The sequence below is a fragment of the Periplaneta americana genome, chromosome 10, assembly GCF_040183065.1.
Source record: "Periplaneta americana isolate PAMFEO1 chromosome 10, P.americana_PAMFEO1_priV1, whole genome shotgun sequence".
Lineage (NCBI taxonomy): Eukaryota > Metazoa > Arthropoda > Insecta > Blattodea > Blattidae > Periplaneta > Periplaneta americana.
In genome coordinates this window covers 31,825,238-31,847,738 of record NC_091126.1, presented here as the reverse complement: position 1 = coordinate 31,847,738, position 22,501 = coordinate 31,825,238, and the positions used below count along the sequence as shown (strand labels likewise).

The window sequence follows — 22,501 nt, the reverse complement described above, 5'->3', positions numbered from 1 at the left end:
ATTATACATAAAATCACATTGTAACCATAATTATTTTCTGAATATAGCCTATCATACATAGGTACGTTCGATTCGCACCAAACTGCATAATATCAAGTAGCTATGAGTGGATTTCTGTTAAAGTTCTAAAATTGTACGTAACGCTAATTATAATTGTTTTGTAATTGTATTTTGGAAAACTGTATTTGTGATATGGAAATACCATTCGTTCGAAATCAGCTATTTAAAAATTAGTTTCCGAGTCTTGTTACTTTGTGAATTCCATTGCTGTGCCAGTTAATTAAAGTTATTTTGATTTTCGTTGGCAATTTATATTACATAGTGCCATTTTCGCGAATTATTCTTGTCTAAATAACAATTTAGTTAATTTCCAGTAACTCTCACAGCCTATTCTAAGAGCACTTATTAAAATCGAATATAATTCTTATTTAACATCAAATCGCACAGTACGCGATACGCCATCCTCCATGTTCGAATTTTTTCTTGAAGATAAAGCCAACAAATTATAGTAATCCACTATGTATGCTCATTTATTAATTAGTCACTTTTTTATAATCTATCAGTATCTGCAAGCAATTATGTATAATACATTGTGTTTAATACCTAAATCTTCTTTGCAAAATATTAATATTTTTTAAGTTTTAGGAAATAGTTCGTAGCCCTTTCAGCATAGTTTGTTGCGCCAATAATACGTGTCTATTTCGTCGGACTTTTGTTTTTAATTCGAAACGTGTCCTGTCTGTCTGTCAAGAAAATTAGGTAAGATTATGAATATATTGCATTTATTTAATTTGTTATGAATATTAAAAGTCATTAGTGGTCACACTTTGGTGATCTCACCGTTAACTAAGGAGGCGAATTAATGTCCTTTTTCCTCTAAAGTAACTACGATTATTAGTTTCGGGTGTGTAATGCTCCTAATTATATCGAGGGAAATTACTCCATTTTTTATTATTTTGGTCTACAATACAATACTAATTTTTACTCCACTTCTATTTATTTTTTATCCAGAAGAAATGCTCGTCTATTAGGAAAATACTCTTTTTTTTTATTCACAGGTTTATAGTAGCCTACCATTTTTTGGTTCAGAGGAAACACTCGTTCTTAACACAAAAAAACGACCTAAGGATCGTCTCGAATTGAACATTTTAACCTATACTTTGAAAGTCTCACGGTGAGTGTAAAAGTCGATAATATTCCGAAACGTATATTGCATATTTTCATATTATGTTTCGAACTGGCTTTGTCACATAACTGTGCAAATAGTTTAATGAAGTAAGATAAGCGCGTCTGAGGAACGTATAGAAGTAAATTCACCATGAATGTTAACTTCAGTTTAACTATTTTTTCTTGTTCGCAAAGATTAGCTCTTTCTGTAATTAATTTTGTTACAAATTAGCTATCTCTTTCATTAATCTTTAACTACAGTTAACAACACCTGTTGCTTAGTCATCTTTTTCAGCAGATAAATAAGTTTGGATTATGAGTAGCCTAATCATTACATGTAATACTTGGAGTTATAAACAATTAAACATGTCAACTAAGAAAATTTTTCCGACTGCTAAACTCCAAGAATATTAGGTGTTTCTTCACCAGAAATATGGTTATTGTACATATATTGTCATCGTATGATAGGAATTAGCTTTTAAATGTAGCGTACATTACTTTGTGGTACTATATTTTCTCAATAGCGCACTGTAATTAAATTTTAAGAGCTATTTTTAGAGTTTTCGGTAAGCATGTAAGATTGATATCCCTACTGCTACTAAAGCGGTTTGTTTGAAAAGGTGGGTGCCTTAAACTCATGCTACTGTGTCTAGGGATAACTATGTAAAGATTAAATTTTGTCGCCATATGCCTAGTTATTATTTAATAAATGAATTATTAAGATAGAAGAGGCGTGTTTCAATATTGTGTGTTTTGTAGATACATTTCGTTGATTTCTATTGCATCGTGTATAGCATTTATTTGAAAATACATTAAGAAACATGAGAATTCTTGAAAAAAATATTAATGGTTTCAAGTAAACTGAAATTACATAACTGTAAATTCTGAGGTCGTGTTTGTGAGCAGACTTCATAAAAATTAGGCTTTAGGAGAATATGAATTTTTGTTACTTGATATATAACTTCCACAGAAATTTACATATTCTGTCACTTTTCCTTACTATCATATGTAAAGCTAAATATCTTTGGGATTAATTTCATCTTCGTTAGTTTCATTATTGCTGCTAACCCTATCGTTTTTAATTGTGCGAGATGATTTGACCTTCCAGGAGGTTCCTAGTGAAGAGGTAAAAGTCCACACCTGTGGAGTAACGGTCAGCGCGTCTGGCCGCGAAACCAGGTGGCCCGGGTTCGATTCCCGGTCGGGGCAAGTTACCTGGTTGAGGTTTTTTCCGGGGTTTTCCCTCAACCCAATATGAGCAAATGCTGGGTAACTTTCGGTGCTGGACCCCGGACTCATTTCACCGGCATTATCACCTTCATCTCATTCAGACGCTAAATAACCTAAGCTGTTGATAAAGCGTCGTAAAATAACCTACTAAAATAAAATAAAAGAGGTAAAGTATGCAGTGTTATCAGCGTCTTTGCCTATTTTAAAATAATCTTAAATTATTGCCTACGTACTACAATGTACCATAATCATTGTCACAGTCTTCGCCGTAGTCGTCATCATCATCATCATCATAATCATCATCATCATCATCATCAAGTGCTTATCCCTGTAATATTCATAGTTTTTTTTTTCAATCTGCAAAGATCTCACATCCATATGGTGATTAGCTATAATGTGAATATTTACGACATGTTTTTCTTTAAGCTGTCATATTTAATATCCGGAGCCTGATTTTTCATATTCTGGTGTTAAAAACCTATCTATATTTTATATGAGAATACAGTCTTCATATAGCTCATTAACAATTTCTGGTTTGTTGCCCTGAGTAAGCATATACTTTTCTTTGATAATCTTTCAAGAAATGTTTAATGTTGATTTTTCGAAAAATTCGATTACATGGAGGGCACCTTCAAACACTCAATCTTCAATGTCATATTTCGATCAGTACCTCACATGAGGTTGCCCATACTTTCTAGTCATACCGACGATAAAACGTCATGTATCTAGAAACATGAAATCTAATGAAAAAACAGTATAATTGTGCCAAATGAATAACCATTTAAATTTATCTAAACTAAGAGACAAGCCATCATTTAAAGTAAAAATATTGTTACTTAACTTTATATTACTTACAATACTCTCTCCATATATTAAATCAGATAGCGAAGAACTATAACTTTAAAATCTCGAAAAGTAAGACTAAAATAATGGCCTTCTTGGGAAAAATGCAAGTAAGATCAAAAATTATAATTGATGAACAACCCTTGGAGCAGGTGTCCAATTATAAATATTTAGGTTGCGAAATGAGTGTCTACTCAGGAAATTTAAAAGACATAGACACTAAACTGTCCAGATTTAAGATGATATGCAGCACCATCCATAAGACATTAAGAAATAAAACAAGAAAAGAAACTAGAATGAAATTTTACAAAACAATGGCAGTCCCAACGTTATTATATGGAAGTGAAGTCTGGGTAAGTTCGAACAGTACAAAAAGAAAAATTCAAAGTGCAGAAATGTATTTTCTAAGGAGAACCAAAGGTTGCACACTAATGGACAAAGTTAAAAATGAAGAAAATAGAACAGAATTGCAGACAATTTCTATAAACGAACAAATTGAAAGCTACCGTAATAATTGGTTATATCACATAGATAGGATGAGCAATTCGAGACTACCAAAATTACTGTATCAATACCGACCGATTGGAAGGAGGGACGTGGAACGACCAAAGAAGAGATGGAGAGATATGCTGTGAGGACGGAACAGGCATTTTGCCTATACCGTGAAGTGAAGAAGAAGAAGAAGAAGAAGAACTTTATATTGGTGCATTAGGCAAGATATTTAAACAGGAATGTTCAGTTTACTCATACGTGTAATAAATAATACCTTATGTAAGTCATCTCCAGCATTTTCTCTTAAAAGATCACTTATTGGATTAGAACTGTGTCCCATTGCATTAATTCACCGGATTTTATTTCGAAATTACTGCATTTAGTTCTTTTATAAATTAAATTATCCATTCATTAACTTTATTATTTTTAGCATATCTGAAAATGTTTCTTGGTAATACGAACGTGCATTGAACAGATTATCCACCTATTATTTACTAACAACTAACATTTCTTCTTCCTTTCTGGTGTGGGTTTATTGTAGTTTCTCTCGTCTTTCGTAATTTTCTTTGCATGGCCGGCACATCCTATCAACTAACATAATATTATGATCTGTTTCATTCACGTTCCTCTGTTACCAACGTTCGGATTAATATTTCCCGTAGTATTTTGTATCCCAATTAATAATTATTTTATTTAGCAATAATGTTCACTCCATAAAACGATTGTAAGCGTGACATAATAAATGCACCATAAAAAATTTATAACTGCTTCCAAGTTACTCCTTACGTTAAATATAATGGACACAAACTATTCCATTCTGTTATTGATATAATTGTTTCAAACACCATCAGAAAAACCATCACTGCATCAGAATCTTTTTCTCTTCCTTTTCTTTATCCTCCCATCAACATATTTTCTTATTGCTTTTAGTAATCTTTGTTGTCTATTTCGTAATTGTAATTTTTTCGTAATTTTTCTTCGTTTTTATTTCTGTAATCTTGCAGGCTGTTTATTTTGTGATCTTCGTTTACGACTTCCTCGATGGTTATATTACAGACTTCCTTAAAAACACAAACAACATAAAGAAAAATGATGTAAAATTTGCATTTTCACAATGTTTTAATTAGAATTAACATATCCGATCAATACTTACGAATTATTTCAAAACTGTCATCGGCCTGGATGGCGCAGTCGGCAGAGTGCTAGCCTTCTGTGCCCAAGGATGCGGGTTCGATCCCGGCCCATATCGATGGCATTTAATTGTGCTTAAATGCGACAGACTCATGTCAGTAGATTTACTCGCATGTAAAAGAGCTCTTGTTCCGGCACACCGGCGACGCTGATATAACCTCGGCAGTTGCGAGCGTCGTTAAATAAAACAATTTTAATTCAAAACTGCCTATCGCACATTATTTCTCATTTAAACATAAACAGAATCATCAATGCACCAAACTCTTCTCCTTCACTTCTTTTTCGTTATCCTCTTCCCCATCTTCATTTCGTTATTGTTATTAGCTTCTTCATTTATTTCGTCATAATCTTGTAGTCTATAATTATATCTTCTGTGATCATCATTTGAGATTTATTGGGTTTATGTTGCCTTGTTCCTACAAGATATGATATATCTCATACTGATAAATACATCATGAAAATTTATGGATAATTATGTAGTTATTCGATTCTGTCAATTAAAAGCAACATTTATGTCCATCTGTTACGAACTCTTTCAAATTTATTTCACTTGATTCCCATTTCATTTTCTTCGCCGTAATGTAAGAAAATATTAAATTTCAGTAATTTTTGCTAATGGAATTAATTTGTTGCGAAATTAAACAATATCAAGTACTAACTTGTAAGTATAATATTGGTCATTCAGCCTTGAGTTTTACAAAATAAGCACGTACACAATCATATATTTTACACGGTATTGTGCTACTTCATATAACCGTGCACTGCTAATTCAGTCCTTGAATTTATTAAACATTATTACATCCTCAGTTTTCCTTATATGTATTATTTCATTCTACTTCTATTTTTATATTTAAATATTTTTATCAACAGTAATCTCACAAGAGGTTTTGATTTATCTAGAGAAAATCAAAACTCGAGTGGGATTTAATTGACTATTACACGATTAGAAAAAAGTATATAAAGATTAGAAGTAAGAAAGTACTCCAATACAATAAAATATCAATTGGCTTACGAAAATACAACTGTCTTCAAATGTATTATTGTACCATCTCAACATTACGCTGGATGGCAGTAGTGTTTTATGATTATGTTTTCTTGTTATCAGCTGTGCCAACTATGGAATCTTCATTGAACTCTGTGGACGGTTACTAGTCAAGAAGGCTTTGTTGATTCAGTTTCATTTTTATTAAAACATTTGCATTCCACTTCAATCATCCGGATCTCAGTAATTAACGTCACTTGACAGATGATTTTCAATAAATCTTAGTATTAAACAATCTCTGATACGTTACTATCCATAATATCATATAGCAGAAGCTATAACAAACATAACGTAAATAATATAAACAAGTGTTAGAAAAGTTTTAATTAGGGATGATGAAATAAACAAGAAACGTTTTAATTAACGATGATGAAATAAAAAATAAACCTGAATAATTTTAAAAGAAACAATTATTGAAAGTACAATTTTCAAATTTGAATGTTTTAGTGGTTAGTGGTTCAGTTGATGTTATGTTGTACATGTGCGTAAAATAAGTGAACTCGTTGATGTACATGGTGTATTCCTCAACTTATTCAGGATTTCCGAATGGTGAACTTCATATATGACCAGTGATATTTATTAATTCTTGTTCTTGAATGCCAATGCGAGTCATATTTGAAACTGCTGTGCATCGACTGGAGTGGTTTGTAATTTTCTGTTTTTTTGACGTCCAGACCAGTGCAGTTTGAAATGTTGGCAAACAAAGAAACAAATGCTAGAGTAGTGATAAAAATAAACAAATGCTAGGGACGCGATAAAATTAAACAAATGCTAGGGACGCGATAGAATTGTGCGATAAGCAGCCATGATTGGTTGAAAGACGTCCTTTCGTACCGTTTTATTGGTCAAAAGTAGTGTGACGTAGTAAAAGTGTAATAGTCTGTATAAAATTCTATCAATCTAGACCGCCTCTTCATTAAATTAATTCGTTCAGGATTCAATAGCTTTCAAATTATTATTATTATTATTATTATTATTATTATTATTATTATTATCCATTCATTCATTCACTTCATTCATTCATAGCTTTCTACTCAAGGACAGGACTGCAAACCTAGCATTCTCCTATCTTCCGCCTTCTTCTTAGTCTCCGCAGACGACCCATATACCTTAATGTTATCTATCCTCTGATTTCTTCTGCCCCGAACTTCTCTCCAGTTCACCATTCCTTCCAGTGCATCCTTCAGTAGACAGTTTCTTCTTAGTGACCCAGCTAACTTCTTTTTCTCCTCCTGATCAGTTTAGCATTATTCTTTCTTCACCCACTCTTTCTAGCACAGCTTCATTCCTTATTCTGTCTCTTCATTTCACACGCTCCATTCAAATGCTTCTAGTCTCTTCTCTTCACTTCGTAATGTTCATGTTTCTGCTCATTACAATGCCACAGTATACACGAAGCACGTTACTAGTTTCTTCCTTAGTTGCAGCAGCTCATGTTACTACTTATAGTATACCCCAATTTATTATTAATATTATTATTATTATTATTATATTAAGAATGGCAGCTATCATTTGGAAGACAGGTTACTCACTATGCTAATAAGTATCCTTTCAGGAAGGAGATATCTGTCATTATGAATTATGAAATGCTGCTCCTTACGAGATAATCGTGATTTTATTAATTTTACTCCTTTCGTCTTTAATATTCCTTTGTATGAATTATAAATTAAACAATTTCTCTCTTGTGAAACTTGGAATTGAAATATGGTCACCAGATAGCTAGGAGAGACAGAAAATTTACACATTACAAGAAGCGAGGAATGTTACTTAAAACTCAGATAGCCAAGGGTGTTAATTACAATATTAGCATTGTTAGATAGCTTGGACAGGTGGGCATATTAGTTGAAAAACTCCAGTTAGTTAACACGTACATACACACGTGTGATTTGGAGCAGGCAAGAAAGACAGACAGGCGTGTTATCAAAACAGGCAGGCGTGTTAATTAAAATAGACAAGGGTTTCAGCGTGTTGGTCGAAATAGGCAGGCATGTTAGTCAAAATTGGCAGGCGTTTTAGTTTAAATAGGCAGGTGTGTTAATCAAAATATTCAGGAGTTTTATTCAAAATAGATGATAGTCATGTTAGTCGAAATAGGCGTGTAAGTCGAAATAGGCAGGCGTGTTAGTCAAAATAGACAGGCTTATAGGTTGAAACAAGGAGGCGTGTTAATCAAAATAGGCAGGCGTGTCAGAATGTTGGTCGAAATAGGCAAGCATGTAGGTCGAAATAGGCAGTCGTGTTAGACAAAATAGATAGGCTTATAGGTCGAAATAGGCAGGCATGTTAATCGAAATAGGCAGGCGTGTTAGTCAAAATAGACAGGGTTATAGGTCGAAACAGACAGGCGTGTTAATCAAAATAGGCAGGCATGTCAGCGTGTTGGTCGAATTAGACAGGCATGTTAGTAAAAATTGGCAGGCGTTTTAGTCTAAATAGGCAAGTGTGTTAGTCGAAATGTGCAGGAGTGTTATTCAAAACAGATAGTCGTGGTAGTCGAAATAGGCGTATTATTCGAAATAGGCTTCAAAATAGGCGTGTTAGTCAAAATAGACAGGCTTATAGGTCGAAACAGGCAGGCGTGTTAGTCGAAATAGGCAGGCATGTTAGGTAGACGAGATAGGCAATCGTGTTAGTCTAGAATGGGAAAAAAAAGTTAGATTAATGAGAAAAAAATAAAAGTGTATTAATAAGTGAAGAAAGAGCAAGTTAGGTATATGAAACAAGGCTGTCAATAGGTGAAAGAAAAAAGTACGCTATTTAGATGAAACAGGCAGGCGTGAATGATAATCGTCCGCGTCGCGTGTGTAAGTGAATATTGTGCCTAACATTTGGATTAATGGATATATTCCTGAGGATTACTGGAGTATAATGAAGTGAAGACTTGAAGCCATCGGACTGGATAAAGGCCAGTGATAAAGATTTTGTTCCATGTTAGCACACTTAGAATTTTTGTGTATTTTCTTTTCTTTTACAGGTCTAGGTTATAATTATATGGTAAATGTTAAGTGTAGAATATTTTTCTTTTGTACTCATGTATTTTTCTCCACAGGAACAGGTTAAACACATTAATGTTAAGTGCATGTGAATATAGTGTTGTATGTGTTTATGTTTTCTCTTCACAGGAACAAGTTAAGTACATTAGTGTTTACATATGTGAAGTTTGTAGTTTTGCATATGTTTGCTTTTTTTCTCCACAGGAACAGGTTAAGTACATTAGTGTTCAATGAATGTGTCTGTAGTTTTTCATATGTTTGTGTCTTTCCTCCACGTGATAACACTGGTTTCTCAGTATAGGCCTAAACAATGCGTGATGGAGAGAGCATAGTTTATAAATTCCTTTTGGCAAGCTCTCTCAGGACACTTAGGATTAGTAAATAGAGGCAGTAAACTTGTCAGATAGGAACAGGATTGGTATAATATCACGCTAACTAAATTATACATGTTGGTAATTTATTTTAGAGACAGATAGGCTTCATAGAGTTCTGACACATTTGTATTACTAACGTTTTGTTTTTTTTTTATATAAACAATCAGTATTTAAATAATTTCGAGGGAAAAATTGTTCCGGGGCCGGGTATCGAACCCGGGACCTTTGGTTAAACGCACCAACGCTCTCCCACTGAGCTACCCGGGAACTCTACCCGACACCGATCCAATTTTTCCCTCTATATCCACAGACCTCAAAGTGGGCTGACAACAGTCAAGCAACCAACATTTGAGTGCACACTAACTCTGTGTGACTTTAAATTGTGGTTTTCTGTTACGTACAGTGACGTGTATTATGCAAATTAAGCTTTCAGGAATAACTCCCTGTAAAGTTAATTTGAATAATTTCGAGGGAAAAATTGTTCCGCGGCCGGGTATCGAACCCGGGACCTTTGGTTAAACGTACCAACGCTCTCCCACTGAGCTATCCGGGAACTCTACCCGACACCGATCCAATTTTTCCCTCTATATCCACAGACCTCACGTCACTGTACGTAACAGAAAACCACAATTTAAAGTCACACAGAGTTAGTGTGCACTCAAATGTTGGTTGCTTGACTGTTGTCAGCCCACTTTGAGGTCTGTGGATATAGAGGGAAAAATTGGATCGGTGTCGGGTAGAGTTCCCGGGTAGCTCAGTGGGAGAGCGTTGGTACGTTTAACCAAAGGTCCCGGGTTCGATACCCGGCCCCGGAACAATTTTTCCCTCGAAATTATTCAAATTAACTTTACAGGGAGTTATTTCTGAAAGCTTACTTTGCACAATCAGTATTTAACTTTTACTTTCTTTTCAAATTGCAACGTACGGTAGTTTACAAAAACGCGTAATAGATAGCGATTTTAGTTTGAGAAGAAGAAAAAGAAAGTATATGAAGATGGTAGAGTTCAAGGTATGTATCACAGGCAGTTGAATGTTTAGTATACTCTTTCATTTGTTTTCATATTTTTTTCATTATTTTTTCTTTTGTTTCTTTTCTTTTCAGGTCCCGCTCTGCAGAGTTTAAACGATAAACTACAAGCTGCCAAACTTATGTAGGCGGTGCACCATAAGCCATTGAAAAATGTTTTTAACTTACAAATTTGTATTCTACCTCGCACCTCAGTTATAGTCTAATAAAATTTCTTTTGTCTTAGATGTTCAGTATTATATAGATCATATCACCGAGTGCATCTTGATCTTAAACTGTTGGGAACAGCAACAAACGTTGAACGTTCAGGAAACCATTCTCGGAGAGCATTCTTGATAAAGCACTGCCCTTGCGATATACTTCTTCTCCTCATTATTATGCATATCAGAATATTTATGAATAGAAAAACCACCAAACCCTGCTTGTCATAATTTCAAGTAACTTAGCCTAGCCGTCCACTGGCACCGCTTGGGCTGATTACCTGGTTGGGCTTTTCCGAGGCTTTCCCCAACCGTAACTTGAATGCCAGATAATCTATGGCGAATCCTCGGCTTATCTCGCCAAATACCATCTCGCTATCACCAATCTCATCGACGCTAAATAACCTCGTAGTTGATACAGCGTCATTAAATAATCAACTAAAAAATTACATACATGCATGCATACATGCATACATACATACTGTACATGCATACATACATACATACATACATACATACAAATGGCTTTTAAGGAATGACGAAAATATAGGGTATATCCGATGCTTAGAGAAAGGTGTCGCCTGGGTAATTTTCATCATCTACGCCTACACAATAAGCCTCTAGAGCATAGTGCTATGTTTTTCGATTACTGTCTGATGAATGTTGATACAGTTCAATAGCTATATTTTAAATGTAATTCGTCAATCAATCTCAAAATGGTCAAATTTCAGAGAAGTTGTACCACCTGAGAAACGTTTGTCAGTGATCTTAAGGTAAGTAGTACATGAATAATAATTTGTTAAGCCTTAAAAATTTTATTTCACTTGTTTAACGAAAAAAAAAAAAAAAGAAACACAGAAGAACTAATTAATTTTTCGGCGTTCATGGCGAAATTTATGGAAACAGTCATCACATGTTGCCCTGTTCGGCCGAATGAGACCGGAAAATCCCATCTGAATTGGATCGAATCGGCATTCGGCTGTCTTCGGCCGCAAACGGCCGAATAGGACGAGTGTAATGGACGCGCGCCAATGAATTCTCTTGTTGTGGGATCATTCGGTCGTGTACGACCGTAAACGGCCGAGTTGTTATTCGGCCGAATTCGGTTCCAGTGGACGGCCAGCCTTATTCTTACTCAATTATATGAGCTGTTCAATATTGACGATTCTAAGAGCTATTGTTTCATATACCGTGCTGAGATGAGTTTCTCAATCATCTTCTGTTATTCACTCTTAAAAATGCAGTGCTTTCGAAACTATTTTTCTAGGCTAACCATTGTAATTGGAAAGAAATATTATTGACTATGGTCTGTCCAAAACAACTTCCGACCTGACAAATGGCGCCTTTAGCATGTTACACCCAATCACGAGAGACGTGTAACCATGGTAACGGGACGGTGTTGCCGTGTCTATGTTTACAAGCTGCACGTGAATACCACGGCCTAGCGGTGAATGCAGTGCCCGGAATGACTGAGTTGGCTGGTTAACGCGTGCTTTGTGTGAATTAAAAATATTATTTAGTTGTATTATTGTTTTAGTGTATCGATAATTATTGTGTTTAAATTATATTACACGTATTATCTTCGTTGTCATTGGTGGAGTGTGTGGCTAGTGTGCGTTTTCTAGTTTCTGCGAGAGTTTCTAAACAGGAGACTTGTGCAATGTCGGAAGGAAGGAAAGGCAGGCGGAGAACAAAGAATATTGTACAAGGTCCCGCGTTAAAGAGTCAAGCCTCTTTTACCTTTGGCGCAAGTCGTAATTAGAACTGCTGCTTGTGTTAAAATTAATAAGAGCACTGTTATCGATATTGGAAAAGAAAAAGGCCGTGGAGATTTTAATCATAAATATTTTTTAGTTTACTAGTTTTTCAACGTCTTTCTAACAACATTGCATTGAAGAATACCGACACTCATAAAAGTAAAGGCTTTGTATTAAATTTAAACCTGTTTTTACAGTTTACAATCCTTTCGACGCTTTTCTAACGGTATTACATTGAAGAATACCACTACTACTACTACTAATAATAATAATAATAATAATAACAATAATAATAATAATAAACCAATAAAAATAATAATGTACACCAATTTTAATGCCTAGTGTTCAACAAATTGGTTAGAAATGTATGTGTTCATGTCAGCCGTTCATTACTGCACTCTATAGGCAGCGCGCTCGCTTACACGAAAGATGGGCAACATGACAACACTGCTCCCCCTTCTCTGTAAGCTGTCAAGTCGGAAGTAGTTTTGGTCAAGGTATAGTTTATTTATACGGGTGTGCCACCTGCTTAGGTTTAACAGCTTATTGTTTATGCTCTGTATCCTGTGCCTCATCGTGGCGAGCGGGTGGAACAAAGAATGTTGCATGATCCAAAACTATTATATCCTTCAAAATTGTCAATTATTTAGTTTTATCGTTACGCGAAATGTACAGAAAACATTGTTCATTCGATAAAATTTAGACTTAATCTCTTTAAAAATTATAGATAGTACGTAAAAGTTGCAATAAACTCACTACGAATATTTCGTAATTCAGCAGCTGCGCACTAGTCGACCCTTACAGCACTGTTTGCAGACTGCATACAAGAATAAATTAAAAACACGTGGTAGTTTGTATTTTCCCAATTTATTAACATGCTAGAATAAAGGAACTCTACATTCTAAATCTAGTCAGTTATACGTATTTTGCAGACACATGAAATTATGTTTTAACATAAGCTCTCCGTGTATTTCTGCATTAGTTCTAAAACATTTGCGTATTTGTTGCATAACATTGCAGTTTATTAGATGTAGTCGGAACGCAGCTCTACTGGCATATAACCTACTTCGCTGCAAATGTCTTCTCAAAAAACATGCGCAGAAAATTGTATTTGTTTCGAAATTGCGCACGGATGTGATTTCGACTCCCGTTTGGGTTGATTTTTCCGAGATTTTTCCCCAACTATAAGGCGAATGTCAGGTAATTAAAAATTCTCGACCTAATCGCGTCAAATACCATCTCGCTATCATCAATTCCACATACGCTAAATAATCTAGTACTTAATACAACATTGTTAAATAAAATTATAGAACAAATTACGAAGTAGCTACGCAAAATATAAAATCACCACAAAATGACACAAGATTACTGTGAAAACTGAAGAATAAATATTTTTAAAAGTGTAAAATGAAGAACGTCCACTTGTTAATTATAATTTTTGCCGTGAAATATCTATATTCAATCTACAAGGAGAGAAAAATTATAACGTTTTGACTTAAAAGATTTACACCGATGTCACTAGTACTATGGAAACAGAAGTGTAAGATGAACTTCGTGCATCACGGTTTTCCACAATGTCTGTCTCGCTCCATTCTCTGTTTAATGTGCCTTGGGGGTTTCGACACGGTTCTTTCTGCCTTGTGGTAGCTATTAGGTTACTTCAGTTTTCGGCATTTCCCCTACAAAACTCTAAAAAGTTTCTTCAATGGAAGGGTGAAAAGCGGACTGAGACAAGTGGTCAATAGGCTTAGATACTTCCTCTAAGCCTCAAATCCACTTGCAAGGGCGTGTGATTGCGTACGTTTTAATTATTATTTCTCATCCCATTTCCCCTGCCTTCATTACGTCATTCGACACGATCCATCTCGCTCCATTATATAGGCTAATTATTGGATAGGATGTTAACCTACTCATCTGCCTATGGTAGTGTTTATTTAATCCTAAAATCTACCCTTACATAAACTAAAAATTACATAAGCAAAGAATAAAGTATAAGTATTTCTAGTAGGCTAGAGAAATAGAAAATTGAATATCGTACAGACGGTTAGAGAATGATCCAACACAATTCAAAGTTTGTTTTTGTAGACATGGGCATAGATATCCTACAATAATGTAATGTCAATACCGGTACATAAAAGAATACATCTTGATTAACACAAGAAAGTCTTATCATACTTATTCCGAACATAAAAGAACTTAATAGAATGTACTCCACATTAACGAATTTCAATATGTGTTTCCTTCGTGTCCATTCGATATTTGAATATGTGCAAAGCTTGTTACACATTTCAGAAGCAGTCCCCCCCCCCCCAGCTGTTATTATGCTATCTTTAAGACAAGCAAAGCTACAACGTGCTTCATAATAGTTCTGTTGAAATTTAGCTGCGAGATTTGGATTTCACGTGCATTAAACTTCAGTTGTTTCATACAGTACAGTACGAGAAATGTTTATCACTCTGGCAGCACAGATTTTCTCGCCCGGACTCTTTTCTTCACTATCAGCTTCCTTGAATTGATGTAGGCTACCTAAAGCAGAATACTGCACTTCACTCCATATGCTTGGAAAGTTCGTTGTGAGCACCTATTAATATTGGCTGCACATATTTAAATACTTTAAATTTGTTTCGAATGGAAAGAAATCAACATTTTAAATGTCACTTAGTGCATGCATCCTTCTTTGGCTAAAACAGGATCAATCAACTTATTAATGTATATCTTTACCACATCTAGCTATGTATAGATCTAGCCATTTAACACATAGCTTTTTCCTTGTATTTTTTTTTTATAGAAACATTCTCCTTCCAATATTAACAAGAGTCAACAAGAGGATCCAGTACGAGGAATAATGACCAAATGAGGCATAGACCTACTGTTACGAACAGGGTTGGCTAATGATGGCAAGGTAATTTACTTGTTAAAATATTGTTCATACAGACACCAGTCACATATTATAACACATATGCCCTGCGTTATCAGTTATTGGGTATGAAAGTATGATATCATGCGCACACCAAGAATGGAAGCACTATGATTAATTTTTAATGAAAAAGTAAGAAAGGATGACTGTATCTGTGTTGCCAATTCTCCTTTACCAGTTTTTATAACAAAAACACATAAATTTTGTAGTAATAGGCCTATACTGAGTTAGATGGTATCACTCTTATGAGAATTGTAACTTTGATCATTTTTTCTTTGTACCCTTCATATGTGATCATAGGTCTGATTAATGTCTTGAGCAGTAGAATTTCTGCCTGTCTGTACAGTTATCTTCTGTTAATGAAGGATCGTACTTGACCAGAATGTTGTTTGGCTTTCTTTAATGTTTGTTCAATATGGTGTTTCACTTTAGTATCTAAGTGTATACCTAGATATTTTACTGATTATGAGAGAGGTAAGGTATATAACAGTATTGTTTAACGAAAGCTGTGGATCCTCGGAAAATTTTCGTAATGCAAACATTTTGACTTGACACTTTAAAGAGTTTAAAGGATTAAAGGCTAGTTTCCACTGTTGTCACCATTTTTATATTACATTAAAGGCAGTTTGAATTTGTTGACCAAGGATGAAAGCATGTTCATGTTGAGAAATTATTATAGCAACATCATCTGCAAACAGTACAGAGACCCCTGATCACCAATAGAAGTAATCGTTGCTGATTACATCAACGAGCACAGAAGAGTGCTCGTTGGATCACATATTATGACAAAACTGTACTCCTAAGTATTGGCAACAATGACATAAATCGCAGAAATGTTTTTTGTGATTATAATGATTTAGAGCTAGTGCTGTCATGGAGGCCATACGGGGCCATACATCGTATGGGGAAAAGAAAAAAAAATTGTCTGTACAGAGTGCCTAATTTTGTACTCGGAGATCTGTACAGATTTTAGATCATCTCTTGCTGTACCTACTTAATGTATTTTGTTTGATGTTCATAAACAAAAATTGTCCACCTCTGCAGCACTGAAATCCAGAATTATATAAAATAGTGGTTGAAAAACAAGAAGTGCTGCAAATACACACTCAAAGATTCATTGAGACAAGTATGCATCTATGGTGGGGCTACATGGTGTATTCTTTAAATCAAGCTTGTTGTACAATTAAAATGTAAAGTAAAACAATTTCTTTACTTCTTCTTTAATATTAACAAAATCATTAAATGATAGTTGGAGAGATAGAGGAGAGTAAAATATATTTCATGGGAGAAAACAAGCGGCGGGGCGTATGGCTAAGAGAAAAATTACCATGGCAGGACTGTTTAGAGTATATTTTAATTTACTGCATAAATAATAAAGGGATATAGGCCTAATTGAATTTCGTATTTTTATTTATAAATATTAGTGTCAGACTATTTTGTACATTTTGCTCATAAAACTAAAATTACAAAAAACGCACAACGGGGAATTAATTATTATAGTTGGCCAATCTGATACAAGAAGCGGAAATGAGGTTTGATGCTTGTACAAATGGCGGTTGCGGTATTTGTTTACAAAGTTTGATTGGTATGCGGAACCAAGAAAATATAACATTTGTTGTGTACTGTTGTACCAAATATATTACACTCGCGGAGGTTTCACGACATAAGATTATTTATTAGTTTTGTTTCATGATCTCTGAGTGTTATTAAGATTTGAGTTTTTAAAGGCGTGTCTCAGGTATGTATTCATCATGTCCATGAGTCATGATCTAAGAATCCGTTGTGTGGTATATTTTACAATTCTTAAAGAATAGAAAGACAGCAATTAAACATTGATTACTTATTCTCTGTTAACGCACAGTAACATCCATATGCTTAAGAGGTTTGTATTGTAAAGTTGTCACGAATACAGTAATATTGAGGATGAGAGATGCTATAACCTGTAAAAAAAAAAAAAGCTTGGTTTAACATTTAGGTCTACATTTGGTAGTGCTACTGTTGTGAAGTACCGAAATTGAATATACGACTTATAATTGTAGTTTTAATTCTTAAGATATTAAATACGAAGGCATATACGTAGGGGCCTATATCACACTAAACTTGCGTTACAATTTTTTTAATGTTATGATTTGGTATTATTTAGTGCTAGTAGAATGTTTGGTCCCGGATTTTCTATAGCACGCGCCACTGGAGGTTCCTTTTTACCAAAAAAAAAAAGTGGAAAAATGGTCTATTCTTCAGGGTGAAGGCAGTTTGGAATGTGAAAAATTCATATAGAACGCCAGTTGACTTGAAAACATATATTAAAAATAGCTAAAAATTTAAAAGAATTATTGGTGTAGATAACCTAAAAGTCATTATTTAACACGTGAAATGAAGAGGTAGAACACTTCAAAATGAATGCGAAACGCACATTTATCGTCGCTTAATACATGCACAGCATATCAAAAGCCTAAACTACATAACCTAACCTAATCTAAACTGTCACAGGTTCCTATATGCAAGGCATAATAAAAGCCTGAACTAATCTAACCAAACTTATTACAGATTTATACATGTAAGGCATACGAAATGCCTAACTTAACCTGTCAGATTCCCGCACAGTAGATCTTAGAAAAATGCAATGCAAGTTGAAAGTTTAAGTGTCGCGTGCTATAGAAAAGTCGGATGTTTTTCTACGTGTCACTCTTTACTTTGTTGTAGAGTAAAATCGGATGTGACCGGAGTCTAAAAACTAAATCATTATGCATCAATTTAGTAATCATGCTTTTCCTTATTTTACGAGGGAGTAAAATAAATCGTAAGTTTTTAAAAATGAGGAGCAATATTTGTTTGATAGTATTTACAGTATACAAATGACATATTTGAACTAGGCCTACATTAGCTATTTATTTAATTAATCGTCATATCAAAAATATAACATATCTGTAACATTTTTTCTGGTCTTGATATGAACTTAATATCTGCTTCTTCTGTGTTATTTTACGTAGTGTCGAATGCACATTACCAGTGATTGTAAAGGAACTGGTAGCAGCAACAGATATTGAGTTTTTATGTTATTAGTAATAATCGTGATAAAAGCAAAAAGTGACTAGGACTAGGCTACATAATATTTTTACCTATATCATTACATTGCCTTCATTTTAGATTAAAGAGATGAAGATGCACTGATATAAGTTGAACGTTGTTTCAGCTACTGTTTCCCTAAGTTTCGTATCCTTTTGGCCTATACGGCTCTTCACGTAATCTCCAGATAATACGTCTGCTGCAGTGATATTCAGAAGGCCTTGGAGAACCAGTTACTTTTAAAATACATTTACCTTGCTTATTATAGCCTAATACTGTAATTATTGAAACATTTGATTAAGAATGGAAATATATTTAGTGAACATTTCTTAGTTTTCGTTGATAAACAAATGTATGTGAAAAACTTTACGCATTTCTCATAAAATAGAATTAGGGAAATTCTTTCTGGCCTCATTGCCATCATCATCATCATCATCATCATCATCATCATCATCATCATCTTCTTGGTGCCATCATTATGACTAATTAGGCCTATTTTGGTCTTATCCGATAGTGTTTCCAAGACTCTTCTGAACAACTCTGCAACAGCCATTACAAAAACCTTACAATTATCCGTGATGTCACTAAACTTTATTGATGAAAAATTCAGTAAATAAATGCTGAATTAGATAATAGACTGAAAACAATAGTGATGGAACAAAAATAACCATAATTAACATTTCCACAATAGGCTATCTAATGTGATAAAATGGTAAAAGCAATCCTTCATGCCATCCATCCACATGCTTATCTACTATTCTGCAATATATCTCAGACAGTTGTTTGTAGGCCTGTTTGTTTAGTCAGGATAGATAAAAGTGAAACAAAACATAATCTTTTTTCCTTACACTAAGAAGAATTATTAAAAATTACGGTAAACGGGGGGAAAATGGTTTTATAGAACTCATGCTGAATATGATTTCTGAATAATTTTGCTCTTACAAAACATCTTAACTAAAATAAAGTCAGAACTATTTCCTTTTTATCCTTAAAATGGGATAAAAGAGCCAGTCTGAGTAAATATGAGACAGTGTTCTATCTCCATAAATAATAAAGCTACAGAGTAGTCAGTAGCATTTGGGGTCATCAGACTTCATTCTGTGCCAGAGCTATACCTCACGTTGTAAGTGGGAAAAGGAAGCCAATATCGCTGCTAATACAGTGAGGATAGTTGGGGATGCTCGAGTTTTAGTCCAAAGTTGGCCATAGCCAGGCTGGCTCTGGACAAAACTCGAGCATCCCCATCTAATCTTACTGTAGTAGCAGTCAGTCTGTTTTACTGAAAGCATAATAAAGAGCACTAACCTGTGTTACAAGAATTGTTGAAAATGATAGCCCTCAGAAGTGACACATTCATGACATCAGCATATAAAATTCCCATTAATATGCATAAATTCACCATATGTGATTAAAGCAATTTCTTGACTGGTATTTTCTTTTAGCTCCTGTATTGTATGTATGTATGTATTTATTCACACTGCAAATGGGTGTATACCCGGTGGCAGTGGTAACTAATTACACTCAATAATGACAATAATAAACACAACTAATAAAAAACAATTAATAATAATAATAATAATAATAATAATAATAATAATAATAACAAGGAGCATCCTAAATTAAATAAAGCATGGTCACTTAAAATAACATTTAAAGTAAATCTAATTTGTATCTTAACCCTAAGTTCGAACTAAGACCCATGAGTGTGACAGGTTCATACCTGCACAAATACCTTTCAGCACTACACTTATTTCGCTGTCAACTCACTCACTGCACTGATTCTACCTGATTTTACTAACACTTCTAACCATTTCACTGTTCAAATACTTTGCACAGCCACTTCACTGACACCAACACTTACACAATAGACTTCATTGACACAACACACTTCCTCACTGATAGAACACTTCAAATAACAAGATATCAATTACACCCTTTAAGTAGTGTGTATAATATACTACCGTCTATTAAGTCCTTAAGCCTATTTTTAAATACATTTTTGGTTATTGGTAAAGCCTTTAGTAAGTGTGCAGGTAAAGCATTCCAGTCCCTGATAGTACGATTGAGAAAAGAAAACTTTCCAGTGTCCATCCTCTTGTCTTCTTTCCCTCAATTTATATGAGTGGTCGTTCCTTTTTATTTCTCTCCAGGCAGGCTCACCTCTGTATGTTTTGAACATTGCGCATAATCGAATTCGCGTTCTCCGGTCTGTGAGTGTGTCCCATTTTAATGGTGTATTATTACGACAACACTTGAGAGCCCGTTTTTGAATCTTTTCCAGTGTCTTAATATGTTCTAATCTGTAAGGATCCCAACATGCAGCACCATATTCCATTACTGGACGAACTAGTGATTTATATGCAATTTGTGTGAGATTATCCTTATAAACTTCGTCTTTAATGTTTGTTCCTGGAATCAAGCAATTATTTTGTTGGTAATATGCATTTAAATAGGCCTACTATTACATTTGTTTTTGTATGCCTCTTGATTGATTGAGATTGGTTGTTTGTTTCAGATTACATGATGGCATTTCTGTCATCCTTCCATATTTTAAGCATTCTACTTTTGACTTGGACCGCTTTATACCCAGCCTTTGGAAGAGTGCGAACAAGACGTGAAAATGGCGTGGAGCCTGCCGGTCTTGGTTGTTTCAAAGATCATTACAATTACAGTAGTCTTCCCTATGTTTTCACAAGTGAACGTGGATCACTGACATCTGAAGAATGTAAAGAGATTTGTTTGCAACATTATTTCAGGTGAGTTTCTGCATAACAAGATGAAGTAGGCTATACGAGAATACAGTTTTTATTGAAGTAAATTTGATTGTTATTCTTATGTTTATTAAATAAAACAAAATATGGACGAAGACGAGGGCAACATGGGATGCCAAAATAAGCCATTAGTAGAACTGTGCAAATGGTGAATAGAGTAGTAGCTCTCTTAAATGAAAACCCTGTATTTGACTGTATTAAAAGTAAAAGTTAATATTACTTCATAAGTACGGTTGCTAAATTTCAAAATATAATCACGGAGATATTTTAAGTATTTATTACTAGCCGTACCCGTGCGCTCCACTGCACCTGTCAGAAATAAATATAAAGTAATTACATAATTAAAATAGGACATTTGATCCAGGGAACATTCGTGTTTGATAGAAGGATAAATCGTTTAATATGTTACTTAATTTAAATTATATTTAAATAATTAAAATGCGGTCATTTTGGTCCAGAGAGCAATCATTTGGTGCAATGACAATTCCTTTAACATGTTTCTTAATTGTTATTACATGCAACCATAGTTTAATGAAGATTGACATATCATTTAGTTTTAATGTGTATACTTCATATTACTTGCAATATGTTTCAGAAGTTACTGTAATAACATTGTAGAATTATGTCCATCTAGAGAAAGTACACTTTCCAATGGTGAAATAATAATTAAACAATTAATTAGCTTCCGATATTACTTCATACAAACACAGAAACATTCTCTTAGGCTATCTTTAAAAGCTTTCGATTTTTGTTGTCCAAGGCCCCTTATAAACGAAGTCATTTGTTTTTATTTCAGTACAGCACCTTAAATGGCTTTGTTATTGTAATTTTAAAACTCATTTATCTCATTAAATATCAGTCCTATCAAAATTTTGTATACGTAGAATATCGGAAAATATTTTTAAAGAAACTTTTGTTATGTAATATTTTTCATGAAAATCAATAACAAGCGAGATATTTCGATTTATTTAATTCAGGCCCCCTTATAACCCCCCTTTTAAATAAAGTATTTTGAATGCCATATAGCCTAAAATCTAAGTTACAACGAACTTAATTTATATTCCAATTTTCATATAAATCGGTTCAGCCATTATCGCGTGAAAAGGTAACAAATATCCAGACAGACAGACATACAAACAAAAATTTCAAAAAAGCGATTTTCTGTTTCAGGATGGTTAATTATACATGTTAACACCAATTCTTTTTGGAAAATCGAAAATTACCAGAAAAATTTTGGCTACAGATTTATTATTATTATAGATTTGAATCACAATCATAATTTTTTTTTTTTTTTAGAAAGAAATATTTTTTCCTCCCTCAAACCTTTTTAAGAATCTCCTTTCTAGCCTTGATATTGTCATAGCGTTAAGAACAAATGAAATCTCGTTATAATTATACAGTGCCATCCAGAAGTCATTTTGCTGCCCTGAT

General features: G+C 34.1%; 1 protein-coding gene across 2 annotated transcripts in view; it reads left to right on the top strand.

Annotated features, from left to right (window-relative positions):
* The first annotated feature begins 16,766 nt into the window (after positions 1-16,766).
* Positions 16,767-22,501, top strand: part of Wsck (tyrosine-protein kinase Wsck) — a 34,245-nt gene continuing 28,510 nt past the window's right edge. The window contains exons 1-2 of one of the 2 annotated variants that reach the window (XM_069837088.1): positions 16,767-16,971; positions 20,815-21,055. In XM_069837088.1, coding sequence (XP_069693189.1) covers positions 20,820-21,055 — 236 coding nt within the window. In that variant the 5' untranslated portion in view covers positions 16,767-16,971; positions 20,815-20,819. Of the gene's footprint in view, positions 16,972-16,992; positions 17,116-20,814; positions 21,056-22,501 lie in introns of those variants that run through there. The other variant, XM_069837087.1, reaches the window with a different exon arrangement.